Source organism: Psammomys obesus, unplaced genomic scaffold (assembly GCF_907164565.1).
Source record: "Psammomys obesus unplaced genomic scaffold, mPsaObe1.curated_primary_1811, whole genome shotgun sequence".
Lineage (NCBI taxonomy): Eukaryota > Metazoa > Chordata > Mammalia > Rodentia > Muridae > Psammomys > Psammomys obesus.
Window position 1 is genome coordinate 14,955,052 of NW_026596085.1, and position 16,932 is coordinate 14,971,983.

Consider the following 16,932-nt stretch of genomic DNA (forward strand, 5'->3'; position numbering starts at 1 on the left):
GGAGTTTGAGGCAGGAGGATGCTACAAGTTTAATGTCAGTCTAGGCTATGTAGTGAAAACCATACCAGCCAGGGCTATAAAGCAAGACCCTATCTCAAGAAACCAACCAAAGGAGGAAAAATAATAATGATAACAGTCTTGGGCCAACCAGGTGGGTCACCAAATAAAGGCACTTGCCACCAAGCCTGACAACTGGAGTTCAGTTCCTGGGTCATAGATAATGAAAGAGACTCAGTCCCAAAAATTGTCCACTCACCTCTACACACATGCTGTGGGAGATATGCTTACATACACAAAGAATGACTTAGGGCTTACCTTTGAATTTAAAAGACATGTCAGTCAGTGCTGTTCTTTGCTAATGATAGGCTCTACAATCAGATAAGGAGGTGGAGGCCCGCCTTACACTCCTCCTAGAGCAAGTAGCATCTCAAGAAAATACTCTACTGAAGACTGCAGCTCCAAACCTGCGAGCACAGGAGAACTTAAAGGCCGTCAGAGACAAGTTTCAAGAGTCTGCAGACGGTAAAATCGAGTTGATAGTTGCTAATACGATGAAATTAATGTGTTTTTATTTCTTTATGTGCCAACAACTTCCTTGTATTCTACCTTTCTTTTATTGACATGCATTTTTCTTTGTTGCCTGTTGCTCTGTTAATGTGGTCTTTTTAGCACAAATGTCTTCCTTTATGAAGAATGTTCTGCTTTACTTTTAAAATAGGTTTGTTAGGGGTTAGGAATTTAGCTTTGTTTTCTAAACTTACCTAATGTACATGAAGCCCTGAGTTCCATTTCCAAATCCTCATAAAACTGTGTTTAGGAGCATGTACCTATATAATACCAGAACTCTGGAAGTAGAGGTGGGAGCATCAGAAGTTCAAAGTCATCCTCAGGCAAATAGTGTGTTTGAGGCCAGCCTGGCCTTATGAGACTCTCTCTCAATAACAACAAAAAAAGTAGGTATATTAATTATGTTTTAAAAATACCTAAGATTTTTCAAAGCAGACAGTAAGTATATTCAATATACTTTCAGGATTTGCTAACATTATTTAGACATTAGCTCTGACTCATCAAGTTTAAAAGACGTATTCTCAGAATTTAGTAATAGTTAAGGTGTTTTGAAGGTAGATATGCTCAAGACAACCAAAGTCAAAAGTCAGTTCTGAAAATAGTCTACCTATTACATTTTAAGAGAAGCACCTAAGGGTCTTGAAAATAAAGAACACTGATGTTTTATTTTATTTTTTAGCTTTTGAGGCCAGCAGAAAGGAAGCCAGAATATGTAGGCAAGAGTTTGAACAGGTAAAAAAACGGAGATACGATGCTTTCAGCCAGTGTTTTGAGCACATCTCAGTCTCCATTGATCAGATCTACAAGAAGCTCTGCAGGAACAACAGTGCCCAGGTGTGTTTCTCAATCTCCAGTACTAGAGAGAGCATAGTGTAAACAATGGTGTTTGTTGTCTGGTGAGAATTAAGTGACCCCTGCATAGTCCTTAATGACATAGGTGCAAAGCCAGTGCAGGAAGACTGGTCATCTCAAGATGTGTGTTCTGGATTCCACTCACTATCCTGGCAGCACAGACAAGTCAGAGCCACTCTCGGCCTATTCTTCCACTTGAAACATGAGTGGAGTTGGATCATTTGATACCTGAGTTTTTTTCAGATGCTGAAATTCTATTATCTGGTACTAAATTGACTTTATGGAACTACTGGTCTCTGTGGGAAAGATGGAATCAGAAGAAATAGTTGTGGTATTGATCAACATATCAAAGACTAAAGGTGGGATCAAATCTAGATACTATCCATTTGAATGAATCTCTTGGCCCAATTTATTTTCCATTCCTATTGTACTGTAAATAGCCACAGCAAATACTTGTAGAATTAAATGTGGAAAAAGACATGGGTCAGGATTTATGTACCAACTCTACTTGGTCTCACATTGTGACTGAGATGATCCAAATCTGGATTTTAGAATTTCAACAAAACATAATTTTTTTTGCTGGGTGTGTTGGTGCATGCTTTTAATCCCTGAACTTGGGAGGCAGACACAGGCAGATTTCTGTGAGTTTTGGGGCCAGCCTGGTCTACAAAGTGAATCCAGGACAGCCAGAGCTGTTAAACAGAGAAATCTTATCTCAAAAAGCTAAAAAAAAAACAAAAACAAAAAAAAAAAAACCCACCTATTTTCAGTAAAGTAAGCCTAACAACTCACTGAAAACAAGATTCATTCATATAACTATAGTATGTGGCACATAGTAGTTGTTCAGCAGGCATCAGAGAGATGGGCCAGTAAGTAAGTTGATGTTTTTATAAGTCTGTGACATCTGCTGCTGAGGTTTGACTGAAAGTATGGTAGAAAAGGCCTGGGCCTTAGATATGTTGAATAGTCTCTCTTTCCCCTCAACCCAGATAACCCTGATGTCTGTGGTTAGTGCAGAATTAAATGTATTTATAGATATTAGTGTTTCTTATCAAAATTGAGAAAAGCCTAACTGAGAGAAAGAAATTTTCACTTACCTATGTTGCTACCTAACATGAAATATATTGGTTACTTTTCTGCTATGGCTAAATAAATGTGTTTCAGGCATTTCTTAGCCCAGAGAACCCTGAAGAACCTTACTTGGATGGAATTAGCTATAATTGTGTGGCTCCAGGCAAACGATTCATGCCCATGGACAACTTGTCAGGGGGAGAAAAGTGTGTGGCTGCCTTGGCACTCCTATTTGCTGTACACAGGTAAGGCCACAGCTAGTTACCAACTGCATCTTTCTACAGAAAAATCTATATTTTCTTTAATAATATTTAGCAAAGCTATTTTTCCTGTCATAAAATTGAGGTTTGTTTTAGGCCTATAGCAAGCTAGAAAATCTCCAAGTAATAGTCTTCAACAAATTTCAGCAATAGCTAGTAGTTTTATAGCTTTATAAAAGGATAATAATCTACATACAACATCAAGATTGCCGAAAAATGAACAAACAGCAATGACCCAACTTACGTATTATTTTCCTAGGCCATACTCAGAGCTCTGCTATGTAATGATAGTAAAATATGTCTTCCTTTTTAAAAAAAAGGAGGGGATGGGGGCTTAACATCCTCATTTACTGATGATGGTTGTACTCTTTCCCTCAAAAGATAAATCAAGAAAAAGTTGGGTAAAGTTAAGACGAACAACAGTTTTCAGCATTTGTAGCAGGTGGTAGCAGTGCCGGCTGCTCTCTTCCCTCCACCAGTAACAGAACATAGGATTCCAACTTCTGGTCTCAACAAAGAAATGAGATAGGCCCCCACAGGAGAGGTACAAAGAAAAAACATGGTGGGATAGGGAGGAACTCCAGACATATATATGATCATAGCAGAATGAGATCACTAGGTAGCTCCCTGTCCCTTCGCTGTACTAAATATTCACACTTTCAAGTGCAGTTGTAGGCTCTAGAGATTCCTATAAACAAAACAAAGTGTCTACCTCAAAAATATTTTGCCATGGTGGGTGGCACACGTCTTTCATTGTGTGTGGAACAGGGCATGGTGACACCAGAAGTCTCCCAAGTTTCCAAAGATCTTGATTACCCTAACTGCTATTACTCTTTGCCTCTAAGTCGTTCATAAAACAAACAGGAACTTGTTATTCGTGTGCATGCCATTTTTTTCTAGCTTTCGGCCTGCTCCGTTCTTTGTATTAGATGAAGTAGATGCAGCCCTGGACAATACTAACATTGGCAAAGTAAGTTTCTTTCTGCATTCAATTTCCCTACCCCCTCCCCTTTGGTTTTTCTAGACACTATTTCTCTATGTAGCCGTGGCTGTCCTGGTACTTTGTAGTCCAGGCTGGCCTTGAACTCTGAGATCTGCCTGCCTCTACCTCCCAAATGCTGGGATTAAAGGTGCACACTACCACTGCTCAGCTTCTGCTTCAATTTCTAATAGAGTGTTTATGTTCTAGTTTTATTCTGTTGCTGTAACAAAACCATGACCAAAAACAACTTGGGGGGGGGGGGAAGGGCCTACTAGGATTATACTTTCAAGTTAGTCCATTGTTAAGGAAAGTCAGGACAAACACTCAAGAAGAAGCTTGAAGAAGAAACCATGGAGGAAGACTAGGCAATTCGATGGCTTGCTTGCCAAACAAAACAAAATGAAAAAATAAACCACTCAAAGAATGGGTACAGGATAACTAAGACTTAGACAAAAGTACTTACCAAGTACCTAAGATTGGTCTAGGTCAGGGTACACTGGTCCTAACTACTGCATACTCAAGATAACAAACTATGCTTCTGAAGTACCACCTACAGTGAATGAATGAGACAGGCTAAAGCCACTTTCACAGAAGGGACTCAAGAGGCCATGGCAGTAGCCATGATTCAGGAGTGGAAGTCTTAGAATAGTGATGAGAACAGGAGATAGGAGGATATGATGGTCTGGATATAAAATGTCCCACATAAAGGTTGTGCTTTAAGAGGGTAGAACCTCAGCCTGCTCTACAAAGCAAGTCCCCAACAGCAGAGGGTACACAGAGAAATATCTCGAAAAAAACAACAACAAAGTGGAGGGGGGGGGACCTTAGTGGAAGGATGATAGATGATTCCAGACATTCCCTTGAGGATCCTGGGATCTCAAACCCTTTGCTTCTCTTGATTTACAAAATTGCACTATCACACCCCAATTATTTTACTTAGTTCCATGGACTTGAGCTTCCTGAAGGAGCTAGAATTCATCTTTAATCAAGACTTTTATTATGCAATCGTATACATTGTCACATTTTCCCAGTCTTGAAGCTTTGAGTTAGAACTCAAATGTGATTTTTAAAATTAAAACGAAAAAGAATCATTGTTCCCAGAGCCCAAAGGAGGCCCTGCTTTGCTGGTGAAATGCGTGCTTTTTATTTCCTCCCAGGTTTCAAGTTACATCAAAGAGCAGAGTCAGGAACAGTTTCAGATGATAATCATTTCCCTGAAAGAGGAGTTCTACTCCAGAGCTGATGCACTGATAGGTATTTACCCAGAGGTAAGAGACACAGGGGCAGGGACAGGCCCCATAAACTCCTCTGACCCTGCCAGTCTTGGCATTTCCTTGCACAATCCAGGAGTTTGCAGACAGTATTGGGTTTCTACAGTGGATTAAATATAAACCAAATGATTTTTAAATGAGTAAGATTTACAAGTAATTACTCAGATACTCTTCTTGACAGAAAGATTTAAGACATTTTGTAAAATATCCCTAATTTCATTTCTTCTCTCCCTTTGGTTTTTTTTTTTTTTTTTAGATTTATTTATTATGTATATAATGGTCTGTCTGCATATACACCTGTATGCCAGAAGAGAGCACCAGATCTCATTATAGATGGTTGTGAGCCACCATGTGCTGCTGGGAATTGAACTCAGGACCTCTAGAAGAGCAGCCAGTGCTCTTAACCTCTGAGTCATCTCTCCAGCTGCCTTAAGACATATTTTAATTGAAAGAAGAAAATTAAAACTGTAGGTCATGGCCCAGCAGGCTGGGGCACTTGCTACCAAGCCTATTGACCTGAGTTTGATTCTCCAGACCCACTTAATAGTGAAAAACAACTCATCCCTTCCCCAACACACACGAGTAAATAAGTGTAGTAAAAATATCTTTAAAACTGCAATAGTGTGGTTCTTGTGCTTTGCAAATAGTTAAGTAACACAGAAGAGACTGTTAATAATGTTCATGTTTCTGACTTGTGAATATTTTATGCAAAAATGGATGCATTATAGTAAAAAACAAATTTACCAGAAGCTCCAATGGGTATACATATAAACTTTCATAATTTCAACACAGCCATTTTAAAGCCATTCAAACAAATTCTTAGTTCAAAAACTGAGCTAAGGCCATTGAGATGGCTCAGTTGGTAAAGGCAACAGCTGCCAAGCCTGTTAAGCTCCATCTCCTGGACCCATGTAGTGAAAGGAGGGAACTGACCCCTGAAAGTTGTCCTTTAACCGACATACCTGCACCCTGTAGGCACAAACCCATATATACACAAAATACATTTTTAAGATAATTAAAAACCTGAGCCAAGGGAACAGAGGAACAATTCTGGACCTTCTGTTTTAGGCTGTTTCCCTTTAAGCTAAAATAAAAATTAATTTACTGACCCAGGTGTGGTGATGTATGCCTTCAATCCCAGCACCCAGGGGCCAGAAGCAGGCAGATTTCTCTAAATTTTTGGGATAACCTGGTCTACATAGTGAGTTCAAGGACAACCAGGGCTACATAGAGAAATCCTGTTTGAAAAAAACAAACAGGGTAATTAATCCCTTATAAATGTAAATCAAGATTAACTAATGGCCTCACTTTAATACCTTCCCTCTAATCAGGAGAACTTTACTAAAGCTGACCTTCCTCCATTTCAGCACAATGAATGCATGTTCAGCCACGTGTTGACTCTGGACCTTTCCAAGTATCCAGACACTGAAGACCAAGAAAGCAGGAGACGACACCGGAAGCCCAGAGCACCACGAGCATCACAGTCCCCACAGTCTCCCCAGTCTCGTTAGAAATAAGGATACCCTGCCCCTTTAGAGGCCAGGTCAGTCTGTTTAGACCTTTGTGTGATGGAAGAAAAATTTACGGTTAGTGAAACAAGCTGTGTAGCTCACTCTGGTTAAAGAGTGCTCAGCCACATTCCAATAGAGGTTTCCTGTGGCAGCAATGGATAAGGTGTGTGGTTTCCTTTTGTTTTTAAGGACTTCTGTTTTGAATTAAATTGGTTATAAACATTTGAATTCTGAAAGATCTTTGCTCTGGCCCTGCCTTGCAGTTATCTTTATCTTTAGAGGAAACAGCTGGCTGGGGGTATTATTTTTGGGGCGGTAGAGATGGAGCCCAGACCCAAGTGTTAGTGTTGTAGCTTTGAGTGCCTCCCCAGTCATGAGAGTTTCTGCAGGTGCCAGTCACAGTACAGTTAGTAAGCTGGTGGGCCTGCTCTATAGGGGGGTATTTCAGAGGGAGTATGTGTCGATATAAATAATCTCACAAGTTTTAAAAACAGAAGACTTGTGATGGTGAAGCTGAATCGTGTGCTTCAGTACAATCTTTAAGTCTCGTTTCTTTCAAGGGTGCACTGAATTATAAGGCTGTGCCAGGTAACAGCGACTTCATATAAATTCCATTGCAGAGGAAAGAACGTGGTAGTTTTCAGCAGTGCTTATTCCCATTTCAAAGTGGAACTGGAGGACTCTGCAGGTCTCCATGGAAGTCTGGTCTGGTCCAAGTGCTGACACGGGAACTACCTTCTAAAACCATGAGTCATTTCTGAATAGCACTTGTTTCTTGTACCTAAAACAGACTCTACACCTACTTAGTAGACTGAGTCATAAGACTTAGTTTCACAGTCAGGAAGTGGTGGCACATGGTGGCACACGCCTTTAGTCCCAGCACTCGGGAGGTAGAGGCAGGCATATCTCTGTGAGTTTGAGACCAGCCTGGTCTACAGAGCAAGTACCAGGACATTCAGGACTACACAGAGAAACCCTGTCTTGAAAAACCAAAAAAATAAGATTTAGTTTCCTCCCACATATGCACAACACACACCAAAAAAAAAAAAAAAGATGTAGTAAAATAAGGTTGAGGGGGTTGGAGAGATGGCTCAGCAGTTAAGAGCACTGCTCTTCCAGAGGTCCTGAGTTCAATTCCCAGCAACTACATGGTGGCTCACAACTATCTATAACGGGATCTGGTGCTCTCTTCTGTCATGTAGGCATACATGCAAATAGAGCGCTCATATGTATCAATAAATCTTTAAAAGAAAATAAGGTTATTGAAGTACGCTTCCAAAAAAACAAAGATAGTTTTTATATACATTAAGTAGTTAAGAAATACATAAATGCTACAATTAATTGTCAACTTACCCTGAGCGAGCCCTCATGTTAACCTATGGGAAAAAGTAGGTAGTATGAAGAGGGCTGTTTGAAACTCAAGTCTTCAGAGGAAGAGGCATGGTGCTTATGTGAAGTAGAGAACCTCTGAGCCTGAGGGAGCTGCAGAGTGGAGATTTCAGGGTATTCGCTCAGCTCCAAGAAACTGGGTGCAGTCCACTTAGAACAAGGATCAGCGGACTTCTTGAAGAACCACAGTTAATGTTTCCAGATTTGGTGATGCTGTAAGGAATTTCTCAGAACTACCTAGAATGTAGTTCTTTAGCTCTGGCCCACCAGAGAGAGCCAGAACTTGTCACCTACCTTTGTGCTTCTCACTGATAAAATGAGAAAAAAACACCTTGTGCTACGACTGTTTCCTTCTAATACATGAATCATTGTAATAAAGCTACATTCAAAACATACCATAACAAAAAGATTGACCATAAATATAACTCATTATAGCAAAAAAAAAACTCAGATTGAATTTTCTTTTACAGTCAACAGAATGTAATTTTGCTAAACTATGTTAGATCCAACTTTAATATTTACCTATCTACCCCTGCTAGCATTTAGTAAATGTGTTTAAAAAAGAAAAAAAAAAAAAAAGCTGAGTTTGTAATCCTGTAATCACAGCACTTACTGGGCTGAGCAGGAAGATTGCTATGAGCTAGAAGTCAGCCTGGCCTATAAGGTAAGACCCTATCTCAAAACACTAATAATAGTTAAAAATAATCTCTCTGTTGGGGGTCTGCATATGTGAGTGCAGAGCCCACAGACTCAAGAAGAGGGCACTGGATTCCCTGGGTGGCTGTGAGCCACCTGATGTGGGTGCTGGAAACCGAACTTGGATCCTCTACAGAAGCAGTATGTGCTCTTAACTGCTAAGCCATCTATCTCTCCAAAAACCAACTTTCAAAAATTCATGTTTTTTTAAATTAAACACATTCAAAAGTTGTTTGCTTGATTTCATAGTTCAGTGGCAACTCAAGCTAAACATTCTTATTTTACACACACACACACACACACACACACACACACACACACACACACATCATATGCTGTCATAACTAAAGAAAAGTTGAGCACACAGGGTTGACTTTAAAATTTTATTTATAACCAGTGACATAAAAGATTTATTTTCCACACTTAAAAAGGGGTTGGGGAGGTTCTTTAGCTTGTCTCTGGCTTCTCTGTCTCAACCTATGTTCCTTGTTCTTAATTATCCCTGTCCCCCTGGGAGCAACAGTGCCATCCATGCAATGTCACAGGCAGGGCTTGGCTAGGTAGCAAAGAGCTTGGCATCATATCAAAGATGGGTAGCCCCAAATGAGCCATGCAAGGCCTGTTTCCAAGAAGTCTTCCTTTCAGGACCACTCTGTGTAACACGTGAGCCTTTGCCACAGGCACTATCAGAGGAGCTCTGGGCATGTGCAATCCCCAGAAGTAAACCTTGAAAGTAGTTAAAATGTGGTAAGCCCTTTCAAAGTACTGCCTACCCCACTCTGTTTAAGTCTTAATATGAACCATGGAAAGAGAGGAGAACAGAAAGGATGGGCCTTATCCTGGAGAAATAAGACTAGGAAAGCTTAGAACTTCTGAAAGTTTACAGCTTGCTCTTGTGCTTCACATTTAACTTGTAAGTCACATGGTAGACCTAGACAGCACTAAAGACTTTGAAAAAGGTCTTCAGTCTCTCTGGACCTAACACTCCCTAACAGACAGTCTGACATTTCTTTGGAACAGAAATTACTGAAATGTCACAATTCCAAAGAAACCCAATCAATCTAATCATCCCTTTAAAAACAACCATTTCCACTAGTGGGTTCAGTGCCTCTACTATCCACTTATTTACTACTTAACAATTTAACCAACACTTCTTTAAAAAACTTTCTACAGTAAAAGATGTTTCCACATAAAGATAGAAATATAAATGTTTATGTCTTATTTTCTCTTTGGCAACTACTGTTGCTTGGACAGTCTTCATTCTCCTCCATGTATTAGGAAAAATAACACCCTGACTTAAAACATGTCAAAAGGGAGAAGGGAACAATGCCAGGTATATCCCACCTCCCACCCCCCAATTTGGTCCCTGAGGTAGCTGTCCATTAATCCTTACAGATTATACCTGAAGTGTGTCCATGTCACCACCTGAGCAGCTAAGCACATAGTGGAGCTGTCATTCACAAAGGTCACACACCCACACGGCTGTTTTGGGGGTATGCGACAGTTCACTATTAAGAGATCCATATGGAGTCCTCTGTACATTCCTCATCGCTTGGGCATGGCACTGTGGTTACAGAAGGCTGGTTTTCAAGTTTCAAGTTCGAAAAATTTCAAGACCCTCCAGCATCATCTGTTTAAGCAAAAGAAATACCAAAGTGTTTCAGTTCAGCTAAAATAATTATATCAGGATTTCTGTTTCCACAACCACCTCACATGCTGAAAAATTTAAAAACCTTCCATAACTGGAACAGTAGCTACTGTCTAGAAATGGCCTTGCAGAGCTATAAATATTACCAGGTACAATATACATTGTAAAGAATTATGTTCTTCAGTGCTGTTTTCTGGTAGAATCAAGACAGCAATTTTAGCACACGTGCAGTGAAAGCCTGTTTTAAGTACGGATAAAGAAATGAAGGTTCAGAATGCACACACTTCAACTGCCACATGCCACACCATTCCTCTGGGGATCTTCAGGCTCCAAGTATGGATAGTAGGACTAAGAAGGTGACCCTTGGCCTTTCTCGTCCATATGCAGAACAGGCCAGAGGTATTTCCTCAAGCAGACATGACTACCTGGAGAGAGGCAAGGCTGAATCAATTGCTATTAGGGGCAAAGCTCTTTCTGGGCATCAAAGAGGATCCCTGGCCCACTGCTCTATGGCACTGTCTACCAGCACTGGCACCTGATAGAGTTGGTAAACATGCAAAGCCTACTATACAGGTGACAGCAGGAAAAAGAAAAACAATCCACAACTGTCTACTAAAAACAACCACTGGGATCTTACACATCAGAAAACAGCGGAGATGTTTAGATGTGAGAAAAAACAGAAACATGAAGACTAACAGAAAAGAAGCTCAGACAGTGCTGCCTCTGGGCAGCAACTAAGGAACTAGTCTGCTCTCTTTTAGTTATAGATGTGCTTGCCAACTAAAAACACAATCCAAATGAAAGATGTCAAGAAATTTTGTTCATACACAAAATTGAATTTCCTGTTTATAGATACAAGTACCAGATGCACTAAAGTTATACAAATCTGGAAGAAGCATGCACTCTCCAGCAGCTGTTCCCAGCCATTGTCCTAGAAGGACCTCAACGCACTCCCGATATACCTGAGCGAAGCCTCCACAGCCTCCTGTCTCCTGCCACTCATCCCAACTGATCAATTCACACTGCAGAGAACATCTGAACTCATCTTGTTTCATTTGACTAGGCAATTTTTGTTCATTGTGACTCTTTATCAATGACAGATGACTTCAGCAACTCATGTTCTTAGAACATATAGTACATATATCCCTTATCCAAAGTGTTTAGGACCCAAAGGCACTTGAGATTTCTCAGCTTTGGGGACTTGGGAATCTTTCCATAGAATTGAAGGGATTAAAGATCCCTAACTGGAAATCTAAAATGTTTCCAAATCTATAACTTTAAAAAAAAATATTTTTTAAGTAGAGACCAAAACGGCATCAAATTCTTTGGAGCTAGAGTTATAGGTGATTGTGAGCCACATGAGAACTGGGAACTGAATTCAGGATCCTCTTGAAAGAGCAGCAAACACTCTTAATCACTCAGCCATCTCCTCTCAAACCCAAAACTTCTGAGTACCAAAAAGTTTCAGTCTGGGAAGATTTCACATTAGGAATGTCCAAGCTCTGTCACAGTACTGATCAGACACCTACTAAGGAGTTAGCTTTAGATATTCAGCGTGTCATCAACATGCTAACTATTCCAAAACTCTAGAAAATTATTGGAGAAGAGTTATATTGGTGTTCAAGAGTAGTTCACACACATATACTTGTGTCCCCTTTTCTCCCCTCTGCTGTTTTTGATTCAAGGGTTCTTATATAGTCTAGACCAATCTCAATCTCATGGTACTCCTGCCTCAGCCTCAATGTGCTATGATTGATTACAGAGATATTCCATAATGCTGAAGCCTAAGATTTTCTTCTATGATCAGAAATCTACCCAATGCTTCAGGAATGAAGCGGTAGCATATGATCAGAACAGCCTCTGGGGCCCTCAAAGACTTGAAAAGGCTTATCCCAGCACTGTACAACAATATGGAGCAAGGCTGAATAAGAGGGGAACTCCTGGAAACCTGAGGTCACACTATTTAAGAATTTTAATCTGGGCACGGTGGCACACATCTCTAGTCTCACTACTAGGGAGGCTGAGGCAGACAGATATCTTGAGGTCAGCCTGGTTTATATGTGGTGAGTTCCAGGCCAGCCAAAGATACATAGTGAAAATCCCATCTTTAAAAAAAAGTTTAGATGCTGAAGCTGTAGCTCATTGTGCTAGCATATACAAGACCCTGGTTTATAGCCCAAGCTCCAGGCACTCAAAAATAACAATAAAATTTTAACCTAAGGACTAAAATAGTTTTGAGAATCTCTCAAAGTGTTTTAATGAAGATTGAAAATGAATATTAAGAAGCACTAAAGGAGCCAAGCAGAGGTGGTGCACTCGTTTAATCCCAGGACTCAGGAGGCAGAGGCAGGCAGATCTCTTTTGAGTTCTGGTCTACAGAGTGAGTTCCAGGTGCTTGACACTGGCAGTGTTAAGAGTCAGCACTTGGGAGGGAGGTGGAGAAGAGAGATAAGAAGGGAGGGAAAAGCCTGTCAGAGCTCAACCAACAGACTCAAACCCAGCACTAATAACTAGAAATATATATGACCGAACCTGGAGAAGAGAGCAAAGGGTGGTAAGGACATGAGTACCCAGCCAGATCACCTTTCCTAGTATCAAGGGAAAGAGTCTACTGAAATGAAGCAATTGAAACTTTACAAGTTTATATTAGTGGTAGAGATAACACAAAACAAGAATCTGCAGGGTTTTAAGATTTATTTAATATTTATATAGCATTCTGCCTGCATGTGTGCCTATGTACCAGAAGAGGGCACCAAATCTCACCATAAATAGTTATGAGCCACCATGTGGTTGCTGGATATTCAACTCAGAACCTTTGGAGGAACAACCAGTGTTCTCAACCTCTGAGCCACCTCTGAAGCCCCTGAAGTGGCTTTGAAGAGTTTAAGTTAGCCTGGGTATAACTCCATTTTGAAATAAATAGCTATTTTTACTGGGAGCTGAACCCAGGAAATGTCACAGAATGTACACTTGGCAGACAACAAAGTTGACTCTCCTAGCAACAGCCTCTAAGAAATATCACAGAATACTTCATAGAAAATAGAGACAATCCCCTTGGCAACAATCAATGAGAATCGGTTGGGAATCAGCTAGGAAAATTCTCCCCAATATTTCAGATATAGTTTAGAAGAATAGCAGTTATGAAGATATGCCTTAGACAACTGTGATTATGTGCCTCAGAGAAGGTCACCTCGCCCCTCTAACTTTTACCTAATCCTGTAACATCAAGACGTACCTCCCCCCCCCCCCCCGCTTGCTGTCATAGAAACTCCCTGCTTGCAGTCTTTCCCTTTAAAAACCCTGCTTACTCAGGGCTCGAGGTCCCACTTCTCTACTGCTGCGTCAGTGAGACTTGGGCCCCGAGTCCAATTGCTCTCGTAATAAAGCTCTCCTGCTCCTGCATCAGAGACCTGGTGATCTCTGAGGGTCCCATGATCCTGGCATTACAGCTTTTTTAGAGATGAATGTGGGCACTGGGGTGGGGGTGGGGGGTACTCCCAAAATGTTCTGTTTGCTAACTTAGTATGACCAAATGGGTGTCATGAGTTTTTCCTCATGACAACTCACCGAGTTAATGCTACAACACCATCACTTGCTTGTTTTCCTTCAATCACAGTAGTGTGAAAGGTCTGTGTGATTCTGACATGATTTATGTGCCGAGTCTTCCCACGGACCAGGGGTGAGCAAAGCACTAACTACAGACACCTACAGAGCTAAGATAGTTCCCCACAGAAACAAAAAACACCTACCGCTGTCTGACTGTCTGACTTTTTTTGTAACTTCAATTCCATTCTCTTCCAACTTCCTCTTCGCACAATCCTGACATGCGTTACCTTAAAGAAAAAAAAATATAAAAAATTATAAAAAATAAAAAATTTAAACTAATTAAAATAGTCCAGAAGGAAAAAAAAAGACAGCAAGAGGGTAAGAGATGGCGTTACCCTCTGGGAATTCACTTACTATCTTTATATATCCTCAAAATTGTCCATCACAAGTCAAAATAGTTTGCCTACTTTTTATGGAATACATGTGAACTATCCCCCCAAACCTCATGGGTTAAAGGGTTGGTCCCCAATGCAGAACCCAAAAGTTCAGCTGTTGGGAGTGGTAATTAGATCCTGAGGGCTCTGACCTAATCAACAACATTGCTGGAAGGAGTCAGCCCCAGGGCATGCGCCCTCCTACCTTGCCTCTTGCATTATTCTTCTCTCTCCCTCTCTGGCTACTCTGAAGTGAGCAACTGTCTTCTGCCACATCTCTGTCTTATCACGGATCCAGAAACAAGGGAGCTAGGTGACTAAGGACAAGCCCGAGAGCCAAATATCTCATTAAGTTGTGTTTTCTCCATCAGTTGCCACGGAAGGGCCAGTATGGAGCTGGTGCCAACAAGTGAGGCAATGACTACAGGATGTGCTCCAGAAGCCTTTGGAACTAGTTTGCAAGAGTGATTTACAGCAAGCAGGTTAGAGAAACCTCTTAGGACAGGCTTAGAAATGCTGAGCCTTCAGAAGCCCAGGATGCTGATAGGAATGCAACCCGTAAGGACTGCTCACAGCGTCAAGTGAAAATGAGGACTCCTGGGGGTTAGACTACAGGCCATTCACTTCACATTCTAGAAAAAGTAATTAATTGTCTACATTTTGCTTATGCCCTGAGACTTTGTAGGAAGTGAAATTGAAAAATGACAGACTAAATATCTAGTGAAGGCTGTGGCATGGGTATTACGAGCTGCTTTTAGCTAGCTTCACAGTGAGAGTTAAAGCAATAAACAGAAAAGAATTAGAAAACCTTGCAGTTTGGCCAGAAAAGCAGGACATTCAAAGACGGTGTGGCTGCCAATTAAGAGTAGCGCCATTAAAAGCAAGCCCCATACTTTTGTATCATGACAACAGGAAACTAGCTCGGGCTATCCACTACAGGCTCAAAGGGATCAAGGTTACAACTCAAGTTTCCATCCAAGAGCTCCAGAGCTGTTTGCTCAGGGATGCCTCATCCACCCACGAAGGCACACAGGAGCAACTGCAGCCATGGGCCAGCTGTGCCTCCATTACTGCTCCTACTGGCAACAGTGCTTCCTGTCTGGTTTTGCAGACACAGGGGAAGCATAAGTAGTGGAGTCCTGGAGGCTTCTACCCACATCTGATAAGGAAGCCAGAGAGGCCAAACAATATAGAAGGGTTAGGATCCCTCGCCACTGACAGGTAGGACGAATGAAGCTGAGCAAAGCCAAAGCTGTGATGCACACACCAAGTGGCAGGGGAAAAGCTGCCAGCAACAAGCAGAGCCAGCCCCAGAGAGGCCATATGAACTGCAGCTGACAAGCCATGGGATAGAGCTGCCTAAACCACTTGGGATCTACCTTGTACTTTGTGCCAAGTACCGTGATACACTTCTTCCAGCAAGGCCACACTTCCTTAGCTTACCAAAACAGCACCAACTGGAGACAAAGTATCCAAATGCCTAACCAAGACTTATGGGGGACATCTTATTCAAACTAGCACACATTCTCCCTAGATAGCCCACCCTCTAACTCACTTATGTACTGAGTCTGTACTGAATGCGCTATCAGGTGGGGTCACTGGGTGCATGTATTTGAAAGGTGTGTCTTGTTCCTGGCTGCTCCTCCGTACTCTGCTCTGCCTTACCATGAACAGGAAGGGAGCCCTGTGGCCATGGCTGAAACCTCTGAAATTACATGCCACAGTTAAGTCCTTCCTCAAGTCTTCTCAAGTATTTTGTCACTGTGATGGGAAGTGGCTAACACACTATCATAGAGTCTACTTCCAGAATCCAGCTTCTGAACCTGACTTTATTGAGGCACTGGCCAAGGTTTCCCTGCAATGCAGTGCATATTTTATCTACTGATTTAATGTTGCTTTCAGAGGAAAATTGCTATTATGGGACTCACACTTAAGGAGGAAAAAATAAAGCAAAAAATACTATCCTCTCACACAAACATGGATAGCAGAGAACAGCTTGTAACAGTCCTGGACTGAGCCCATTTTACCACTGACATGGGCTGTCCCTGCACCGTCACACTCTGTCCTGTCTGGATACACTGGCCCAACAGGCGGCAGTGGCCGGGCTGTGGACAGGCTCCTGCTCACTGACTAGAACCCCTTTAGACTGATGACTCAGGCAGTAGAGACATCCTGCCTAATCTATCCACTGGAAGATCTATCCACTGGAAGCTGCCGAGTCATCAGTGTATAAACTGGAAGCATCAAACCCAGCAACAGCATTCACACTTCAAACAAGTATTAAAAGAAAAAAAAATATGTGTATGAAAGTTCACATACAATGACGATTCCTTCACTGATAAGATAATCCAAAGAGAACGTTACTCTGGTTTCCCATAACTCTTGGTTCTAGGGCAGAAATTATTCTCTGGTGTCAGCAGGTAGTCCATGACTAGGCCATGCTTCCTGGTGGAGGAAATGGACTTTTGTGCCTTTCCTGTGGTGGGGACCATCTGAAGGTATAGCTATCTATCCTTTCTGCCCTATTTAATAAGGCAAACTACTGAATCTTAGGAAGACTTTCATGATTTTACCAATGGTGACGAATAGAACATGGAAGCAAAACTCAGGTGAGCAAGAGTAAAGATCTGCTTTACCCAGTAAGGTGGTGCTGTCCACTCGCTCAGCATCTGGGAAGAAAGGAAACAGTCAGCAAAGCCAAGACT

General features: G+C 41.5%; 2 protein-coding genes across 4 annotated transcripts in view; one reads left to right on the forward strand and one right to left on the reverse strand.

Annotated features, from left to right (window-relative positions):
• Window positions 1-6,514, forward strand: part of Smc1b (structural maintenance of chromosomes 1B) — a 60,767-nt gene extending 54,253 nt beyond the window's left edge. The window contains exons 20-25 of the mRNA XM_055627206.1: window positions 366-522; window positions 1,247-1,401; window positions 2,584-2,735; window positions 3,651-3,720; window positions 4,890-5,000; window positions 6,371-6,514. Of these exons, the coding sequence (XP_055483181.1) occupies window positions 366-522; window positions 1,247-1,401; window positions 2,584-2,735; window positions 3,651-3,720; window positions 4,890-5,000; window positions 6,371-6,514 (789 nt within the window). The remainder of the gene's footprint in view (window positions 1-365; window positions 523-1,246; window positions 1,402-2,583; window positions 2,736-3,650; window positions 3,721-4,889; window positions 5,001-6,370) is intronic.
• A 2,454-nt stretch (window positions 6,515-8,968) lies between these two features.
• Fam118a (family with sequence similarity 118 member A) overlaps window positions 8,969-16,932 on the reverse strand; it is a 28,688-nt gene continuing 20,724 nt past the window's right edge. For 2 of the 3 annotated variants that reach the window (XM_055627227.1, XM_055627225.1), the window contains exons 7-9: window positions 16,864-16,896; window positions 13,997-14,080; window positions 8,969-10,229 (exon numbers count right to left, since the gene is read on the reverse strand). In XM_055627227.1, coding sequence (XP_055483202.1) covers window positions 10,210-10,229; window positions 13,997-14,080; window positions 16,864-16,896 — 137 coding nt within the window. In that variant the 3' untranslated portion in view covers window positions 8,969-10,209. The remainder of the gene's footprint in view (window positions 10,230-13,996; window positions 14,081-16,863; window positions 16,897-16,932) is intronic. The other variant, XM_055627226.1, reaches the window with a different exon arrangement.